Raw genomic sequence first — 21,705 nt, forward strand, 5'->3', positions numbered from 1 at the left:
TTTGAAAAGGATAAACCATCATCCATTACCTGTCTTAGAAGTCACCAGATAAACTAAAATATTATAGAATTCACACATCTTTTGTATATGTATCTTTCTTTTGATTGTACTTGTGCTTGTTCTCAGTACAGGCTTCCTCAGGTGGATGGAAAATACTCCAGGTGCTGCTTTAATGTGTTACTATACTGACTTTGTGACAGCTGGTCATGTATCTTTAAGAGCTGCAGAGCCGCCAAGTTAAATGATTGGTCCTAATTTTTACCATTGGGGCAGTGTTTTTTTTCTGCAAACTGTGATAATGTGCACATTTAAAAAAAAAAAAAACTTTAAAAATAAATTATTGGTGTAACCTAAGTAATGGGTATTCATATTCTAAACACTTATATCTATCGATCATAAACAAGACTATTTGTAATCATGTCACAGCAACAGAGAAACTCAGTTAAACTAATTATGCAAGTCAAACTTGCAAAAGGCAGCTGAAAATTCTGGAGAAGAATGTTGAGCTTTTACAGTGTGAAGTCATTTAGTCGTAAGAGAGACTTGTTTTAATTAAGGAAGAGTGATCCATGAAAGATGAAATGTTATTGTTATAATAGTCAAAATGTAACTTCCATAAAATCCCAAATAAGGATTATCTTTTGGAAACCTGTAATAAACTTTAATTGAAAACATACACTGCATTAATATATTTAGTGATGAAATAAACATTTTACACTGTATTTCATTTCATTACAATCTTTTTTTAAATATAAAATTTAGTTATCAATCGCAAACCAGTAACAAGCAGTGCAGTATCTGGCTGCTCCAGTCTGCATGCTAAAGTATACTTGGGCAAGGTACTGAACCCCGAGTTGCTCCCCAATGGTTTTATCAGAGTATAAATGTAGATAGAAAGCAAATAGGTGTAGAAAAAAGCGCTTGTATAAATTGGTATGAATGGATTAATTGGGCATGTGGTCTGGTTAATGTGGTCTCAAGTAGAGTAGAGAAGTATGAGTATAAGAACCCATACATTTACCATAAACACAATGCAAAAATGACAAATGGCACCAAAATACAACAGGAAGCAAGAAGCAATAATGAAACAGGAGAACGCAGACGCAAAACTAATCTTAGCATAGAGGAATGACGTAGAAGGAAACGTCAGGAACACTGAGTAAATAAAATAAACACACTGAGACTAAATAAACAAAATTGAAAACACGGAGGGAATACACCAACTTGACCATCTAAGCAATAAGCACAGAAAAGAATCAAACATACAATACTAAGTCCAGCAAAACATTTGATTTTTTTATTTAGTATGGTTTCTATATTTTCTACAGGTTTGATTACATTTGATTACAAGTTTGTATAGCCCACTAATAAAAAAAATACATACTTGTGCTGTAATTCATGAGGTAGACTTACCTTTTCCAGTCTATATGCTAAAGTGTCCTTAGTTAAGAACCTGAAACCTAAAATAGTTACTGATTTATCACTGATGTGTGCCAAAGATATCACTAATTTTAATTTAAACTATGTGGATGTGAGCAGTGGAAAATTCTAGAAAACTCTAGGAAGTTCTTAAATTGTAAATATGTTGGTCTGTAGTATAACAAGAAATAATCCAAAGCAAGAGTAAGACTCTCTCTGACATTTGTTCTGCTAGCTCGTACTTGTTGGACTGATAAAAACCCCGATACATGGCAGTTTGTATCTTCTTCATTCCATACAACAAATGAGCTCAAGATATATGTACATGTACATACTACACTGCTCCTACTTGGACTTCTTTCTGCAGAGTAGCTAACTGAGTAATGGACATAATGAACAACTAAAGTTAAATATTTTTGTTTTATGTGTCTTTTTTCTTTTAGTCTGAAATACACTCAGTTGAGTGGCATTGTTTGCTGGTAAATTATATTTATTGTATTATATTATCTATCTATCTAGTTTATATTACAAGTACATTGTCAATTTGATATTCTTACAGTTGTTTGAACTACTTTTTATGAACAGCTTTAGTTGCTTTAGGTTCTTAGGTGATGTAAAGTGCTCTGAAAATGTAAAGTGGATCCACTGAAACACTGAAGCTTACTGTCCCACAGCCTGATAAAAGAGACATGGAAATCACCTCGGTTTGTCGCACATCAAAGTGAAATGAATGTGACTGATTAGGAGGGTTAGGTATTGCTGTATTGTTGTTGCCAGGAGTATGAAAGAGGTAAGTAGAATTCAGTAGAACACAGCATTAATATACCACATTTAGTGCACTTTGTGGTTTTGGTAAAGTGCAACAACGTATTTTTATACTGTTATTTTTTTTTAAAGAATCATAGAAAATTTGGTTCTTTCAGCTGATTTTAAATCCAAATTCTGAACATGACCGGCTCCGGACAGTTTTAGTTTTTATTTTCTTCTTCATTCATTTGCAGACTATGTGCTGTTTTAGGGTTTGAGAGTAAAGACTAAATATAAAGTTCCAAATTAGTACAAATTTGATGTGAGGTCAGCAAGTACAGTAGTCATTTTTTTGGATCATAACGAACAATAAAATTATTATAAATTTGTTCGCCGCCAACAGAAGAAAAAAGAAAACAAAGAATAAAAATCCATGGGGATCTACCCTTGTAAGAAGTGAACCACATTTGTAGTGCAGAAAACCCAGGGTGAAGTTACCTGGGTAAGCCAAAATCCGGAGGGTTGGTGGTTCAAACCTTGGCTGCTCCACTCTACTAATAAATATCCTTAGATGCTGGATACTGACTCCAAGTTGCTCTCTGATGCTTCCATCGGAGTGTGAATGTGTGTGAATATTAGAAAGCATTTAAGCTAAAAAAAGAAAAAAAAAGGTTCTTGTGTTAAAGGCGTGAATGAGGTGTCTTGTATAAAGCCCTTTGAATGCTAGGAAGAGTAGAAAAGTGCCATATAAAAACCAGTCCAGTGTAAAGTGTTAAGCCACTGGTAGTCAAAGCAGTTTCCCCAACAGTCCTTATAAAAAACAGATTGTTGCTGCTGCTCTCTGGGGTGTCTGACAGTGACTGCAGCACCTTTGGAAGCTACTGCTATTCGAGCACACCGAATACCATGGGTAATTTAGCTTCTTGCTTCCCCCAGCAAAGACAGCTAAACAACTAAACACTGGGCTTATTAAACCCATATTATGTTACTCATGCTTTTCATCTACAAGCATCTGCTAAAGACTTTACATTAATGGACACTCAAAAGTAGCTTCTATCACATTCCCTTCACTGTGTTTGTCACCAGTGAAGTAACCTAACCTGCATGTACCTAACCTAACCTGGGATAAACCTGCAGGAATTGGTTGGTAGAGCCAGAGTAAAGAGCTGAACACAACCTAGTGTGAATCTAATGCTGATCTCCATAAAGTATACAAACATGGAATGGAAAGCTTCCCTCTATTAGCCAATGCCACATAGTGACAATGGGAATAGGCGGAAATCATACAAAATGTGAAAGGAAAAGTGTTTTTATGTATTATTATCCAAAAAGTATTAATTTATTATCAATATTGAAACTTTCGCTATGATCTACTGTTCAGTTTGTGAAGATCATTGCTAATTATTTTAAAAATTACTATCATATAGCTTTGAAGTACAGCTATCTCTTTGTTTTATAGTTCTCATGTCAAGGGTAAAAATAGGTAACTAAACATAAACCACTGCATGTGTTTATACATCTCAATGCAAATAAGAATTTTGCAAATACAGCAGTAGCAGGACTGTAGGCAAAGCCAACTCTGTATGACTGTGGAGCAGACGTGTTGATGCTGGAATGTCCCACAGATTGGTATTATGAGCACAAAGATGGACACAACGTACCTACGTCCAGTATAGCACCAGATCTTCTTTTACTTCTGTATAGAATGCTCAGTGCTGGCCCAATAAAAAGATTAACCAGTACTTTGCAGTGTTTTTGTATGTCATTGGAGCTGTCAGTTTGTCTCACCACACTCCAAGTGCTCTGAACAATAGCTGCGCTGATAGTAATGCTGGCAATTTCCCTGTTTTTTGCAGGTCACTGCCAGAGGATTCGCCCCATTGTTGCAGTTTGCCTACACTGCTAAGCTGTTACTCAGCAGAGAAAACATTCAGGAGGTCATCCGCTGTGCTGAATTCCTGCGCATGCACAACCTCGAGGACTCATGCTTTCGCTTCCTGGAAGCTCAGCTGCGCAGTGAGGAGGACGGCTTGCTGCTTTGCCACAAGGTGGCAGGAGAAGCAAATAACTTGGAGGATGAGAACATGCAATCAGAAGCAGAAAGGCCCACCTCCCCCATGGCCCGACATTGTGCAGATGCCCTTACTTCGTGTCGAGACCCCGACAACGATCGGCTAACGATGGCTATGCCTGGTAACTTCACAGATAGCCGGCCAGATTTCGATCGCCATGGAGCATCGGATCTGCCGCGATGCCCCAAGTACCGGAAATACCAGTGGGCTTGCAACAAGCACAATAATGACTCCTCCTCACATACCAGTACCTCAGGTTTTCCAAGCACATTAAAGGAGACCACCATTAGTGGGGCAGTGGCAAATCAGGGCACACTGCCTTTGGCACAGATCAAAGTGGAACCACAGGCAGAGGAAGAGGCCATTCCTTTGTGCCTGTCAGGGGATGAGCAGGACGCCAGGGATACGGATGTCATAATAGCCATGGAGATGGATAACCCTATATCTGTAGAAAGAACCAAGAGACCCAAGTCCCCTTCCTGCTTGCGAGCCTTCTTCAAGAAAGGAGTTGACATCTCCAGTCTGCCCAACACGTCACAGCAGCTATTCGCCAACAGACTTATCTGCCCACAGGACAAAGGAAACTCTCAGGGAGATCATACAAAAGACTTAGGCCCTTTCACTGGGGAGGTGGCTCTATCTGTTGCATCCCCAAAAGAGGTGGATGGTTTTCCTGCTAGTTTGTCCCACAAATCAACTTCCTGCGATGGGGTTTGCAAACAGGAAGTTGAAATCGACCGCCGCAGTGTCATATTTTCCTCAGGGGCTTGCAATCGCCTGGGAAACCCAGCGCATTCCTACCCTGTTGGGAACTCTTTGGAGATTGAGCTCTCTGAGCACATGACAAAGGGGCTGTGGGCTGGAGCTAGCCATTCCCTACCCACCTCCCAGTCCTATTGTCCCAGCACCACTTCTTCTGAGCCCCAAGTCCTGTGCCGCCCTAGGCCCAACACCAGCTGCCCAGTGCCAATCAAAGTATGCCCGCGCTCACCGCCTTGTGAGACTCGCACCAGAACTTCCAGCTCCTGCTCCTCATACTCCTACGCAGAGGATGGCAGCGGAGGGTCTCCCTGCAGCCTGCCCCAGTTTGAGTTTTCTTCTTCGCCATGCTCTAATGTGGCTCGCTGTCTCAATGTGGACCAGCAGGAGCAAAGTGTAGGAGGGGAGGTTGTTTTTAACCAGGTGAGGCCCAAGATCAAATGTGAGCAGTCCTATGGCACCAACTCTAGTGACGAGTCGGGCTCCTTTTCAGAGGGAGACAGCGAGTCCTGCCACGTGCAGGAGCAAGGATCAGAGGTGAGTATAAAACATTGTTTTTCACATCTAACACAGAGTGTAACTATTATACTCAAGTCCACCAACACTAATTATATTGCATTTACCTGCTCTCCATTAGCGGTCATTAAATCATTGTGTAGTAAAAGGAATGTTGCAAGCAAGATTTACAGCAGCACAAACTGTCACGGTAGTGGGTCTGTGACCCAGTGTTTTGTGTGTTTTAGTTGTATTCTTTGATTATTGTTATTCACGGATTTTGGTTCTGCTTGTGTTATATTTCTGTTCCTTTGCCTTTCTCGTGTTCCTCGTCTTGTCACTCTTGTCTCCATGTTCCTTCTGTCTTCCCAGTCAGTCGTGTCTCTGTCTCAGTGTCTAGTCTGCATCTTTGTCCTTGTCTTGTGTTTCCTATTTTACTTTGAAATCCTGTGCCCTATGTCAGTGTATCTAGTTTTGCTTCCCCTTGTCTCGTTATGTCTGATTAGTCTCAGCTGTGTTTCCCTTCTGTTTCCCATTCCCTCTTTACTCCCTTGTATATTTAAGCCTTGTGTTTTCCCTTGCCCTTTGTTGCATTGTACCTTCACCATGCTGTGTTTTTCCTCCGTGCTTCTGGTTCTCTGTTTCCCAGTTTTCTAGTTTGAGCTTCTTGTTTTGAGTTCCTAGTTTAGTTTTCTTGTATTTTATGTTCGAATGTTCTCCAGCAATAAAGCTGCCACCTTTAGTTAATCATTCGGTCTCTGACCTAGACGTGCTTTGATATTATAGATGCATTTTATGCATTTTCAGAGATGTGTGTCATGAGTCTAACATTTAGAGCTGTCATTGGAGTGACATCTTTTATAAGTCATTTTTGGACATCCAATTTTGGTCCACTGAAGAGGTTGTTTTGTAACACCAGGCAAGGTATTTTTTTCGTTCAACATCTCTTGAAGGTCTAGTGTTGTCGTCTGTACGAATCAGAATCAGAATCAGAATGGGGTTTATTGCCAAATGTTGAGTAGGTTTACAACATTAGGAAATTGCTGCGGTGCTTCAGTGCAAACATGGTGTCATAAATAGCACTTAAATAGACATGAAAAAAAATAAAAGTAGGGATAAGAATTAAAAGTGCTACGTAGAAAGATATGTGCATGAGATATACATGGGATATATACATGAGAATAAGAATTAAGAGTGCTACGTTGAAAGATATATACATGAGTGCAGGTGGTGATCAGTGCCAAACATGGAATGATGCAGTGAACACAGCGTAGGGTCATGTGTTAGTGGCGGGAACAGTCATATGGTTATTGTTCATGTGTCCAACAGCAGAGGGGAAGAAACTGTTCTTATGGCGAGAGGTTCTGGTGCGAATGGACCGGAGCCTCCTGCCTGAGGGGAGCAGGTCAAACAGACTGTGTCCAGGGTGAGAAGGGTCAGCTGAGATCCGAGCTGCACGCCGCAATGTCCTGGAGGTGTACAGGTCCTGCAAAGATGGGAGTCTGCAGCCAATCACCTTCTCAGCAGAGCGCACAACACGCTGCAGTCTCTGTTTGTCCCTGATAGTGGCTCCAGCGTACCACACGGTGATGGAGGAGGTGAGGATGGACTCGATGATTGCAGTGTAGAACTGCATCATCGTCCGTGTTGGCAGGTTGAATTTCTTCAGCTGCCTCAGGAAGTACATCCTCTGCTGGGCTTTCTTGATGACGGAGGTGATGGTGGGCTCCCACTTCAGGTCCTGGGTGATGGTGGTACCCAGGAAGCGGAATGAGTCCACAGAGGTGATGGGGGTGTCAGTCAGGATGATGGGGGGGAGTGGGGCTGTGTGCTTCCTGAAGTCCACAATAATCTCCACTGTCTTCTGGGCATTCAGCACCAGGTTGTTGTGGCTGCACCAGGACACCAGACGTTCAACCTCCCTCCTGTAGGCAGACTCATCCCCGTCAGAGATGAGCCCAATAACGGTGGTGTCATCTGCGAACTTGATTAGCTTGACAGACTGGTGGGTGGAGGTGCAGCAGTTGGTGTACAGGGAGAAGAGCAGAGGAGAAAGAACACAGCCCTGAGGGGAGCCGGTGCTGATGGTCCGGGAGTCCGAGACATTCTTTCCCAGCCTCACATGCTGCTTCCTGTCCGTCAGGAAGTCAGTGATCCACCGGCAGATGGGATCAGGCACATTCATCTGGGAAAGCTTGTCTCGGAGATGGTCTGGAAGGATGGTGTTGAAGGCAGAGCTGAAGTCCACAAACAGGATCCTGGCGTAGGTTCCTGGGGAGTCCAGATGCTGCAGGATGAAGTGTAGGGCCATGTTGATGGCGTCGTCTACAGACCTGTTGGCTCTATATGCAAACTGCAGAGGGTCCAGGAGGGGGGCCGTGAGGGTCCTGAGATGGGAGAGAACTAGGCGCTCAAAAGACTTCATGACCACAGATGTCAGAGCCACGGGTCTGTAGTCATTTAGTCCAGTGATCCTAGGTTTCTTGGGGACAGGGATTATGGTGGAGGACTTGAAGCAGGCAGGCACATGACATGCCTGCAGTGAGGAGTTGAAAATGCCAGAAAACACTGGGGCCAGCTCATTTGCACAGTGTCTGAGGGTGGCAGGAGACACGCCGTCTGGGCCGGGAGCTTTCCGAGCATTCAGGTTCTTAAACTGCTTCCTCACATCTGCTTCATGAATATGAAGAGTTGTGGTGGGAGGAGGTGGTGTGAAATCCTCTTTTGTGTGGGGTGAGGAGGGGGGTGTTGTAGGTGAACAGTTTGAAGGTGGTGATGGCTCTATGGAGGGGGGAGAGGTGGGGGAATTAGTGTCCAAAGTGCCTCTATTGTACGACCTCTGTGTACAGGCTAAAGTGTGGCTGTGGACGTCTTTTCAAAGTCAAACAGACTCATTCTAGACGTCATTTTTGTACTGCTTCTATAGGCTCTGTAGTGCCATGTTTCCAGAGGGTGGAGGGCATGTTTTCTGTAAAGAAACAGTTATGTGTAAAGGTGTGATCAGCGGACATCTCCAAGATACGGCAGGCACCTGAGCTAAAAACAAAAGTGAGCAGTTCCACAGTGGGTTTCAAATAGAAATCTCCTCAGCCTCTCACAGGCAGCTTGAAAAATGTGTGTATCAACAAGACTGTTGAGCAGATAGTCCAGTTCATACTGGACTATTAATTAAAATAAACCAGTTAAAGACAAACAGGAAAATGTAAAATAACAACAACAAAGAAACATGGGTACTGAATAATTTAGCAGGCTAACACATAATAAATTGTGTTTGTTTATAAATAATCCATATTCATATGTATCATGTTGATAACAACATTGTTAATATTTGTAAATTAAAAAATATTATATTTACTAATCATGTAAATTCCCTGCATCTATCATGGATGTCCAGATGATGTCCAAAAAAATGGCCTGGTATAAAGTTCAAATGGTTAACGTTATACTGACGTCAAAGTTGGGCCATGGTTGGACGTCCAAATTGTGGACCTGGTTTGGATGTTGTACAGATGTCCAGAATTGGTCGTAGTCCAACAGAACCAATATATAGACAAGTCCGCACATCTAGCCGACGTCCAATGTCTAGTGAGTAACCACCAGTGGTACTAACACTGAGGCAGATTTGAGGGAGTCCATATTCAAAACTAAAGATATTTTGTTTTGCATCTGCTATTAACAAGCACAAGAGCTTCTAAAAGTGCCTGAAAAGCCTTCAGTTGATCCAAAATGCTAGAGTGAGGGTACTGACAGGGACTTGAAAGAGAGAGCTTGTTTCTCCCATACTCTCTGCATTTGCTCCCTGTTTAATCCAGATGAAATTTAAAAGTGCTTGCTCTCAGGGAGGTCTTCCCATTGTTAGGGATTTCTCTGTATTAATGTCTTTACCTATAAGGGGCCTTGAGCCAGTTGCTATTGTGCATCCCCAAAGGCTAAAACTGAATTGTTATTTTGTTGTAGTTTCATTTACGTAAGTACAGAATAGTTTTTTTATAGATCTGTCTGATCTGTAATTTTACCCACTTATATGATATGGTACTGATATGATAACGATAGCGGACAGTAAAGGTTTAGTGAGAGACCCTCACCTGGCCCCCTTTGGCCACACTTCTACCAAGCTTTGCATATTGCAAAGTAATTTCAACCACTACTTTACAATTGTCACAGTCTGGCGAGGGCAGACTGTATGAATTGAAAAAGGACCCAAAACGCAGACGCCAAGGAACAGGGAACAGAACTTGAAATGTTAACAAAAGGCGAGCCGTTTAATAAGGCTAGTAGAAGAGGTACAAACAAAGGGCGAGGCAAACTGAAGCAAAATTAACACAAACCTAAACTGGGGAATCTAAACAAGCAATAAGAAAAACCTAGGCAAGAAACTTGGAAGCATGGCATGGGAAACATGGCGTGGACAACAGACGACCTGACAATCACACACTGAAAACAGAGGACTTAAATACACAGGAGGTGATTAGGGGAAGTGGGAACACATGGAGGAACAGCTGAGGGTAATAAAGCAGGACGAGGCAAGGGAAGCAAAACTAGAAACACTCACATGAGACATGGACCTTCAAAGTAAAACAGGAAACACACTGACTGAATTCTAAACATGCAAACTTAACAGCAACTGGGGAGACAGAATATAGGAACCTGAAATATGGTACAAAACCATGACAGTGGACATAACATGGAACACAGGGAAGCCATATGACGAAGCCAAAGAGCAAAACCTAAGATAACCATAACTGAGATCTAGGGAAACACGAAACAGTACCACAAAGGACTCAAAACATAATCCATAATATAAAAACACGAGATCTCTCCAAAATGAAACAGGAACATGAGAGGCAGACATAACAACATAAGACAACAGACATGAAACACTCGAAGGGCAAGGAAGATTTAACATAGTTGGAACACGAGGGGGAAATAATAAGAACTAGAAACACTTAGGCATGATAACAAATAAACTTAGGAAACCTGATAAGCTTAAACATACACTATGAACATCAAAAGAACTGAAACTCAAAACACTGGGTCATAAGACCCAGGACCGTGACAACAATGTCCTGTGTCAGTAAATTTTTAATTGTCTGGGGTTGCAGTGAGTTGGAAGTGAGTAGGTGTGACATTCATGATGGAGCCGTAACACAGCTCAACAGTGCTGACAAGCATAACAGCAAATCCTCTAATCACCCCACCCCATCCCTTCACATCCTCCTCCCTCAGTCTACCAGACTCCTAAATGTAGACAACTGTTGTTTACCCGGTAAAGATCATTCATAGACTCTTTAATTCTCAGAAAAAGTCCAGTCTTGGTGTAATAACATGGAGGAGATTTCCCATCTGAGAGAAAGATAATAAAATCAGTTCTCAGAGAAAAACTTTATGGCCTAAAAATGCTGTTTTTTACAAGCAAAATTTCGATTTTCGCTTTGAATCTTAGATCCACGGTGTGGTCAGGGCCTTTTCCATGTTCTCCTCGTGTTAGCGTGGCTCTGGGTACAGTCCAAAGCCATGCATGTTACGAGTTGGGTTAATTGGTAATTCCAAATTGCTGTTTGGTGTGAATTTGAGTGCAAATGATTGTCTGTCTGTGTTAGGTGAAAACATTGCATCTCCAAAGTGTCTCTTTCTAAATATTTTGTTGTATTGTATTGTATTTTTTTTTTTTTTACCTTTGATTAGTAGCTGTTAATAGCACTAAATTGTATATATCTCAAATAAGCTGTGACACACTCCCCAGACAGCTGGATTGTACAGTCTTTTTGCTCCAGTGTTTGAACTTATGACCTTTTGGCTCCAGGAGGCTCCAAAAGAGCACATGTCTTATGATATGACATTCACTGATATTTGCTTGAAGTGTAGGCAGAATTGGTTTTGTTGAACTTGAGAGCAAAAAGAGAGAGAGAGAGATAGTGGAGTGTTGCCATGGTGATTCATTTCACAGAGCGAGATAGTGCGTTGCAAGGTTTGGAGCTACATGACAGGATTGTGCTTTACTGTGGAAAGAATTTTGTTCTGCTGCACAAACAGAGCTGCGAGATAAAGCAGCTTGGCAGTTATGAGTAGTTAATCACATTCACTGCACGATGCATACCAGCCTCTACCATCAGATTTATGGGCCTTTGAAGGGCCTGCTAAATATGCCACTGTAACATGGGATTAATTTATAGCACTGAGCTATAAAACCAGAAGAACAGCCTAAAAATTACATTTCAATTCCAAATGGTAAATTGGAACATACAGCGTACGGCGTTGTTTAAGTCGCACTACACAACTAGCCACACACCAGTGGCGCTCTGTCACCATCAGAGTAACCAAAGCAAGCAGTTATTATCTAGTGAAATAAAAAAAATCAACATCAATTAAAAATGGCAAAAGTATGAAAAATATCTTGGTTGACCAAATATACAAAGTTTAACCAGCAGTTTCACTACTACTCTGCCTTTTTTTTTTTCATTAATAATGTGTCCAGTGTAATAACCACATCACACAGGGCCGAATCCATTTATTTCAACTGTGATGTTTGAAATAAATGATCAAGATTAATTTTTTTTTAATACTTTTGAAATCAAGATGTAGGCTTGTCTTTCTGAGCTGATGTCCACATATAACAGCCGCTACAAGCATATCATTTAAGAGATATAATGCATTTCTGTAGACTAAACAGAATACAAACTGTTTAAAGTGAGCTCGATCTTAAACATCTATGACAAAAGTGTCCCAGCTGCCACAGGGCGAGAGGCAGGGTGCACCCCTGACAGTGTTGCCAGCCTCTCACAGGACCACTCACTTTTTCCAGGATCTGGAGAAAAGCCATACAAACACAGGGAGAACATAGCCAGATTCGTAGCATATTTAATAAATGAAATTGTGTCACTGATTGTTGCATTTATTGGCAGCGATCACATTAGTGGTCTTGATTTGAGCTCTTTTGCTGTATGCGTGCCAGAACCACGCGACTAGTCACTAGTTGAGTTAATAAAGAGACCTGAGAATTTCGATCACTCAAATCTATAGCTAATGCTGTGTTGGTTGCCACAGTCCTACTTGCTTATGACAGTGCAGGCAAATCTCCACTAGCAGCACTATCTAAGCTGAGCATGTATCATGCATCTGGCGCAAGCAGCATTAGTACCCCAGTTTGTCTCCTTGTAGCTGTCAGACCTCCAGCTCTGGCTGTGGTGTGGGCGTAAAGCTCATTCTCGCGTATAGTCTGGCCACAGCAGTGCAAATATTGATCTCAGAGCTAGTGGGAGGAATAAGGAAGTAGTCCTGATACATCAGCACATTGATATTTTTTTTCCTGTCAGGCAACACATAAAATAGGACAGGAAATGCACAGACCTTAATATCAGTTCCGCTCCTCTTGCAAAATGCCAAAGAAACTTTACTCTAGTCTAGATATGATGTGGCTGTGGTCTAAATAAAGATTTGCCATTCATAATGTTATCTTTGGAGCTGTTTTTTAGGCGCATGCAATAGTGATACCAGTACATGAATAAGATGCCACATTAAATTTTTGTAACTGGTGCCTTTGTTACCTTACCATCTCCAGGCAATTGTAGGCAGTACATTAGCATCAACTGGAAATAAAGTACTCTTTGGAATTATAGTTTAATGTTGTAATGGAATCAGAAATATGATGGTAAGAACATCTACGTAGGCAAAAATGGGAGAGCCTTGTTTCAACTAGGAGGATGTTTGTTTATTGCTTTCCATGCTTCATACGGGCAATACATCTAAAAACACAGGGCTGTCTGGGACACAGAAATGACTCCAGTGACTCTCGTCTTTGAGGCTTTGCATAGGTCCTGGAAGCACAGAGACATTTAGCATCCAATGGTAAACTGCAGAATTCTTGCAATGTTGACTTGTTAGCCACTGGCAAACCAGTGTTGTGATGTTTTGTACCCACATTCCCAGTAATAGTGTCAAGTACTACAAGGTTTGTTTTTGGATTTTCTGTGATGAAGTTTGACACACTTTTCTTATTTGCCAACCCATTTCTTTATATCTGTTTCCTCTGCAACTCATTATTTTGACAGTTAAATGTCTGATATTGTTTTTAATTTGCAGTGGCACTGCAGAGTGCTCAGAGTGGGGCAGAACAGTTACCAGTGAATGTCTCAACATTATCATGATCTTCATTAAATGCTGACTAATGGCATGCATGGGAAATTCTACTCTACAATCTAATTTATAAGCATGTGAGATGGGATTAATTAAACGCATGCAGAATTATAAACTGCACATTCCAGTATAAAATCCAATTTTAATTTGGATTACATGAGAGGCAAATATTACACGGACTTATGCCAGAGGTATCAACTAGAGACAATTTTAGGAAATTGCTTTATCTTTTAAAGAAACTTCCAGAGCAAATACATTTGTGTAGGAGTAAAGTGAGGGTTGTGGTGGATTCTGCAGGTGGAACGCAGACCACAGTGAACTGTCCCACTGGGGATCATCCATCGAGGTGTCCCACTCAAGCTTGGCTGGCAGGTCTCCTCATGGTACCTGCGTGTTGCTGAAACTAAAGAAATCAAATAAACTTTATCCTATACCATTTTTTTAACTCCCTACACACACACACACACACACACACACACACACACACACACACACACACACACACACACACACACACACACACACACACACACACGTTGGGGACATTTTTTTGTTGTATAGTATCTTGCCCATTCACATTTTGACCTGCAAAGTGTAACTGAACAAAGCAGGGACCAAACCACTGAGCTCTCGATAAAATCCAACAAATTGCTCTTCCTCCTGAGCCCCAGTCGTGCCCATGTATTTAATACAGATATTATTATTTCAGTCCAGATCACTACAGCCAAAGAGATTTCTGGAAAAATTAACAACTCACACCAATGAAGAATTCTAATTTTACCTACTGATTGCATTTTAGCGTGTGTAATGTTTCACGTTCACCTGTTAAAAGGGATTTTTTTTCTTCTTACTGTGGTCATTTACTTCATTATAGGAGGTCATCTGAATGTTGGGATTTTCCCACTGATGTTGTTTGGTCTTTACCCGAAAATATAAAGAACCTCGAGGTGGCAGTTGTAATTTGGCACTGTATGAATGAAATTGCATCGAATTGAATCAAATAGCTTAATTGGCAACATCTGTAGTTAGTGGAGACAAAAGGAAATGCAGTTTAATATTACAGGCCAGACAGTAATTGTCTTCTTCTATCATTCTGGCATTGGCACAGAGCTGGTTAACTCTCTAAGAAGTTGGAGGTGTTTATTCAAATGAAGAGCTTCAACATTGCAACATTAAAAAAGTAAATTACCACATCCTGCTTTACACTGAAGGCACTGGCATGAGACTGATACTGATCTGTAGCAAATGTAAAAAACAAAACAAAAAAACAACAGCAATTGTATGGCAGTATTGTTAGGCTGACACGAGTACCCACCTGCTCATTGTTATTTTATTAAATTTTTTTTATCTGCCTCATTTCACATCATTAAAAAGACATTGAGTCATGTTCATCTTGCTGTTTTCATGTTCTGGATTGTTCATATTCAGAGAAGCAGACAGATAGGGTGATGTTGCACTGAAGACAACAGTATAAGCAGTCAGACAAATTTTAGTGCATGGTGTGCAGACGCTCCAAATTTGTGAGAGAACTTGTCTCTTCTCTAGTCGAAAGCATCACATAAGTAATATTTGTATCCTGAATTTGAGACTGGAACATCAATTATTGTTTAACAGCACACGTCGCCCATGCCTGGCACCGCACCGCTGCTGATAACAGATGAGCCCTACTTTTCACTCTGTACCCCATTTCCAGCATAATGACCCAGAGAAGTAGACTAAGGGTGGGGAGGAGAGCTGCAAAGAAATGTAAATCCAGAGCAGTTGGCTGTGAATTTATGACCATGGCTGAAGCGTACTCTGTCATCCCGGCTGTGCTGCTGAACTCGTTAGTGCGGTGGAGTGGTTATATTTATCCATCCCCTGTGTACTAGTGAGTAGTCGAGAAAGAAAGTATTACAAGGTCATGGCATCCCCTTCCCTCTTGTTCTTCTTCGCCTGTTTTGGCCAAAGATCCTAGAGTAATCAGCACACGGTCCAAAGACATGAATGTCAGGTTAATTATTGAGTCTACATACAAAGAACATAGAAAAATTCACTAAATCGTTAAATTAGGCTTGTAGTTTAAATAGCTTGTGTGCCACATAGAAATATCAGTCCGTTCCACATTATGGTACATAATCCTTCTAATCATAGACGAGGAGTCATCTTGCCCTTGGCTTTGTGTGAACCTGGCTGCTCCTGATGTTTCATAGGTCTGTCTGTTTTTGTCTTTGAGGCGTTGTCGTGCCCTGGAGGAGCACACAGAGCTGAGTGTGGCCTTGAAAGCTTGCGTTATTATTTATTCATGTGTCTGCATGCAGATGTCGAGTCGAGATGAGGGTCCCTGGCAGCTCAGAGGGCTCTACCTCTAATGAGGAAACTCAAACCTTTTTCCTCTCCTAGAGACAGACTGAGATCTAAATTTGCTCTTCAGTGAGAAGTCATTTTGATTCTGTCATGGGTAGGCACAGTGCTTTATCCCCCTGAGTGCAGCACTTGCACCAGGTGATGCCTCAGCCACCGCTGTACACAATCTGGTGGAGAAACAGAGGTGAGCTGCCTCTGCCGTACCTCTGTCTGTAGTCATCTAAGTGTCCAAAGGTCTCAAGGGAGCATCTGCCGAGCCCCATCGGCCAAGTATAGTAGAAGCATGGAGCTGCATCTCTATCTAGTCTCTTCCTCCTTTGTTTGACTTTGTTCTTCCTGTGCTCCACTGAGGAAGCCACAGAGAGAGAAAGGGAAGGGGAGAGGAGAAAGGGAGAGCTGCAACTCCTCTCATCCCTGCCAAGCTCTCTGGCTGTCTTCCTCTGGCTCTTTGTTATGCCTCTTCTCTTTCCCTCACTGCCTAAAGCTACAGCTCTCTGGTGCAGACAGATACCACTGGGGTGGATCTGCCTGTGATATGCTTATTGTAAGGTCTGCCATCACCTAAGAGAGAGAGGCTGCCTTATTGTTGCTCTCCAGACTGAGAGAAAGAGAATAAACAGATACAACCTTGATTTCTTGTCATATCAGCGACCAAGCTTCTGGTGGCTTTCTGGATTTGATTCTCCTGGCCTATTTAAAGATCTATTTAGCACATTAATTCTTTTGTTCAGCAGCATAAGAGGACTGCTGCTAAGTAGTGCAGATACTCATGCACCCACAGTTCACCTGATACTGATTTAGATCAGGTTGACAAGTCACTGCCCCTCTCAATCTGTCAAACTGGCACACTTCCAGGTACTAGGGGACAGATGGAGGGGGACTCTTTTCTTGGATCACCTTTGCCCCATCTGCTGAGGATGTGCTGTGTGTTAAATATGAGGCACAGAGAGCTGAAATCTCACCAAGTCGCTTATTCTCAGGCGTGTGGAGTGGGGCTTTTTTGCCATCTTGTGGTCAGATTTAGAAACTGTCTGACAGCAAGCAAACCCAGAGAGAGAATCGTTTACCTGGTAGATTAATTTCAAAATTACCAGTAAATTAAAATGTAATCCTTCATTAATCTCGTGATGTGTAACAAAAGCCAAGTTTTAAGATATTAATAAAGATTTTATTGTTAACTGTTGTGGGGTTTAAATTACGTTCAATTTTAAAATTTTGAAACTGTTTTTTTTTTTAAATCATTAAAGAAAATAAACAGTGCAAAGTTAGGAACTACACGATATATATTATTTTGTAGTTCTAACATACGTAAACATTAAAGGCATTCTTCCGCATTTTTGTATTGTTTTTTTACTTTATTTTTATAAACTTTTTCAAAGAGAAAGTAAACGTCAGTCACATCAGTCAAATAACTATACAGAAGGTTTACGGTTCATTTGTGTCCACCTTTGGTTTATTTATTTATTGTTCATTCGTTTTTTGTTTGTTTGTTTTTGATATTCAGAGGGTTCTCATAAGTCATATCAAAAGACAAGTCTCTCAAGAGGGAAAGGCAATATTCTTATCCAGAAACTCATTGCCAGCCCCTAAGTAGAACAAGATGGTGATAGTATTCATAATGAACAAACAAGCGGAAGTTAGTTTTTTAAGTATTCTGTCCCAGACTGGTATGATATCCAAGTACTTTCACGTACTTGCAGTCTTAAGTCTCCTGAGGAAACAGTCCGGTGTTCCATGTTAACCGTAAACTATGTAATACTATACATTTAGGTGAAGAAATACCCATCTATGCATTTTTACTGGTAAACTGTGTCAAATGCCACCCAGTGGAATTATCATGCTTTTCTTTCAGCTTTTAAGTTATTGGATTCTTTCTACTAGATGCCTGAAGATGTTGCAGTGGAGATAGATAAGTTCTTGGAAGCTTTTATTTCCAGTCCCAATAAAGACTGGAAAGGTATATTTATTTATCTTTGATCTAAATACTGTCACGGTCTGTGGAGGCAGACCGTGCGGGAATGTGTATGGTGGACCCAGGTGCGAACACAAGCGAGGATGCAGGAGTGGATTTAAACAAAAGCGAGCCTTTTATTATGGCTGATGAAAGGAACAAAACAGAGTGAAGGCAGCATATGAGTAGTAGCTCAACAGAAACCTAAACTGGACAAACTATGGAAAGGCTATGGCTGGAAATACGGAACACAGGGGGTGGGAACACAGACGACGCGACCCAGACTGTATGAAACACAGAGACTAAATACACATGAGGGATGATCAGGGGAAGTGGATGCACACGGGGAACACAGGTGACACTGATAATCATAACAAGACACGGCAGGAGTGAACGTAACACTGATGGGAGATGGGCAAAGTAAAACAGGAAGTACACAGAGGTTCAAACAGGAGGAGAGAGAGCACGGGGAGAACGCAGACATAACGGGCTGGGGAAAACATAGAATAAAACACAAAGAGAGACGAGGGCTCATAAATACACAGAGGGGCACACAGGGGGTAAGAGTCACGAAGGGAAAACACATAAGGAACAACGTAACAGATCAACCCAGGAAGCATGGCCTAAATAAAGAACAAAATACAAAAATACATGAAAACTAAGAATACTGGGCCCACATGGCCCAGGACCATGACAAATACTTCACAATTAGGGTTACACCAGTGAGTCAAAATGCACAGCTGTGCTTCTCTGTGCTAATCCTCCATGCAAAGCACAGACATCCCCCCTGTATCCGTATGTAGCCCTAATGCCTGAAATTTAATCCTTGATTCTTGCTCTCCCCAAATGAAAACAGCAGTCGCCTCAAGATGCTTAATATTCAAGGTAAAGACCCTACAATAACAGAAAGGACGCAATTGTCATTTCTCCTTTAATTATTGCTGATAAGCGGTTTATTAGCTAATCATGATTTAAAAAAGAAATATTAGTGTAGGCAATGTATTCATTTTTACCTCACAGCCATAAAAGGCTAATGAGTTATTGTTGTCACCCTGCTGGGTGGACAGCGTGGGCACCTAATTCTGTGAATGCAATGACCTGAGAACAACGTAACATCATCTATTATAGGTGCATCTACAAAAAAATCTTACACAAGTTCAAAACTAAATAAATAAGAGTCAAAGGTCAGAGGTCAAGTTTTTTGAAAATCTTATGATTGTAATAACTCAACTTCAAATTGATACCATAGTTGCATTTACTAAAACTCCTGGACACGTTCAAATCTCAGTGATCTTGACCTCAAGGTCAGGGTAAGTTTTCCGAAAACCTTGTGAGTGTGATAACTTGAGAACAAGGCGACATAGAATTCTGAAATTAATACCATAGATATGGCTAATAGGAGGCTGAGGAGTAGCACTGACAGTGTCTAGTATGGTCTATGAAACCATGGGAAGTACAGCAGAAAATGTTGGCTATTCTCGTTCTTTCTTTGTGATCATGTTCTTTGACATTACATTACAATCGTCGAACCTTCTTGATTGGTGTGTCAGTTAGACACAGGGAACACTCACTTAGTGTCTTTGTTTCTTTGAAATCCCCGTAACTTCTACTTGATGTGGCTCTATCAGCACTGGCGTGATGTCAAATCTTCTGTTTCCCAGGAGTGATATCTCAGTTTCCCCGTAGTTGTAGTTTTTACGTTGCTCTTAACGCCTAGACAATCTGAAGGTGCTCCCCTCTTTTTCATTTTTTCCTCCATTGGCTCAGGTGTGCCAATGTAAATGAAAAAACACTCTGAGCCCTAGCATCTGGGAACGGAGTCCGTTTTCTTTAAGTGGTTTTTTTTATGCTGGTATGAGTCTTTCTTTTCATGAGATTTGGTCAGGTACTCTTGATCCACAAACTTTCTTCTCCCATTTTGTAGAGTCTTGGCTTTTTTGCTATTCTTTGGTTTATTATTCCAGGAAATAGGCACAGACAGACACTGGTTTGGAGCCTTAGGGTGGTTTGGGTCCCAGTGACTGGCATCAGGACTGAACACCAAGTATCATGACTTCTAGTCTATCCAGTAAATCCAGGTCCAGCTTTTATTACACCTACACATTTTTGTTTACCCAGCCTTATATTATCGCATCAAGCTACAGTAAGATCCACCATAGCACAGATACTGATCTTAGTATATCACAAGAAAACATAACATGCAAATACAACTGATTTCTTTTTTTTTTCCCCTTTTTTGAACATGTATTATATGTGTATGTGTTGCTTTCAGTGATTTATAGATCAAGGACTTATTTACTTGTATTACATATCTTGTTAGGGCTTGATGTGATCGGGTCCAGGTAGACAAGCATTGCGGGAGCTCCTGTACCCAGATATGCGCTCCAGCATGTAGTTTTGTGGTTTCAGTACAACAAAGATTTGGTATCTTTGTTGTACTGAAACCTCTGGCATCATTGGCATGCCGCTTTCTTTGCTTGCAATTTGTTCTAGGGGTCACTCTTGGATTGTAGGTATTTCACTGGTCTTTGTTGTCCTCTCTGGGTTTTGTGCATATCCAATTTGTAGTTTAAACTGTCTTTTTAGCTGAAGCATTGGTCTGGGGGCTTTGAGGACTTGCTGTGACATGCTGAAAATCCAATGATTCTGCAAACTTCTCATGAGCTGTAGCGTGCCCTGTTGTCACTTCAAACTGTTTTTGGGAGGTCATGTCTGCCAAATACTCCCTTTATTTTGGGGACGAGAGCAGCTCCGGCGATGTCATCTTTGGATTTTTCGACACCCAACATCCAGAAAAATATTATAAACAACTAAAGCTCACTGCTGCACATTGAGGATTCTGATTGTTTCTTTGGTTAAAGAAGCAATTGTTATTGCAACTAGATGAGGTCATGACCAAGAATGACCAAGCTAAGAGAAGGAAACACTGCTGATGGCTAACTAACTGGACATAGTGATAGTGGACAAGCAGAGGACCAGTGACAGATCTAACTATACCAAGTGATAGAAACATCAAGTTGCTCTAGTTTGGATCCCATCTGAGATCTCTTTAACATTGTCAGGGAAATGTGGATGTACTAATTAGGTGATTAAGGAAACAGAAAATCTGTTGGAAAGTCCCTTTTACACTGCCGAAGCTGCGGTTCCTCAAATCCAGAAGACAGCAAGAACACTTTGATCTGGGACAATCAAGCAAGCAATTTCCACAGCTACATTAATAGGCTAGGACACATCAACGTTAAATGTTTCAATGGATCCATTTTAAAGTTTCAGAGCTTTAAGTCATATTTCTAAGCCATCACCTTAGAAACAAACAGCATCACAGAGGGCGCCCTTATTATTGATATAATTAACTAGAAATAAAATGTTATTGTAAGACCCTACAATATTACATACAGAGAAAAATCCAACAATCATATGACCCCCTATGAGTGAGCACTTTGGCAACAGCAGGAAGGAAAAACTCCCTTTTAACAGGAAGAAATCTCCAGCAGAACCAGGCTCAGGGAGGGGCGGGGCCATCTGCTGCGAACAGTTGGGGTGAGAGAAGGAAGACAGGATTAAAGACTGTGGAAGAGAGACAGAGATTAATAACAAGTATGATTCAGTGATTCAGAGGTCTGTTAACACATAGTGAGTGAGAACTATATTCTTTAGCAAAAAGGAAGCAAAAAGTTTTAAACCTAATCTTAAAAGTAGAGATAGTGTCTGTCTCCCGAATCCAAACTGGAAGCTGGATTCACAGAAGAGCGGCCTGAAAACTGAAGACTCTCCCTCCCATTC

General features: G+C 41.2%; 1 protein-coding gene across 4 annotated transcripts in view; it reads left to right on the forward strand.

Moving 5' to 3' along the window:
* bach2b (BACH transcriptional regulator 2b) overlaps positions 1 to 21,705 on the forward strand; it is a 102,071-nt gene that overhangs the window by 69,501 nt on the left and 10,865 nt on the right. For all 4 annotated transcript variants that reach the window (XM_086262974.1, XM_086262975.1, XM_086262976.1 and 1 more), the window contains one exon: positions 4,023 to 5,534. In XM_086262974.1, the coding sequence (XP_086119100.1) occupies positions 4,023 to 5,534 (1,512 nt within the window). The remainder of the gene's footprint in view (positions 1 to 4,022; positions 5,535 to 21,705) is intronic.

This window comes from Aulonocara sp. 'chitande type north' Nkhata Bay, linkage group LG15 (genome assembly GCF_057382095.1).
Source record: "Aulonocara sp. 'chitande type north' Nkhata Bay isolate Kocher_YH1m ecotype deep benthic linkage group LG15, A_spYH_male_GT1.1, whole genome shotgun sequence".
Classification (NCBI taxonomy): Eukaryota; Metazoa; Chordata; class Actinopteri; order Cichliformes; family Cichlidae; genus Aulonocara; species Aulonocara sp. 'chitande type north' Nkhata Bay.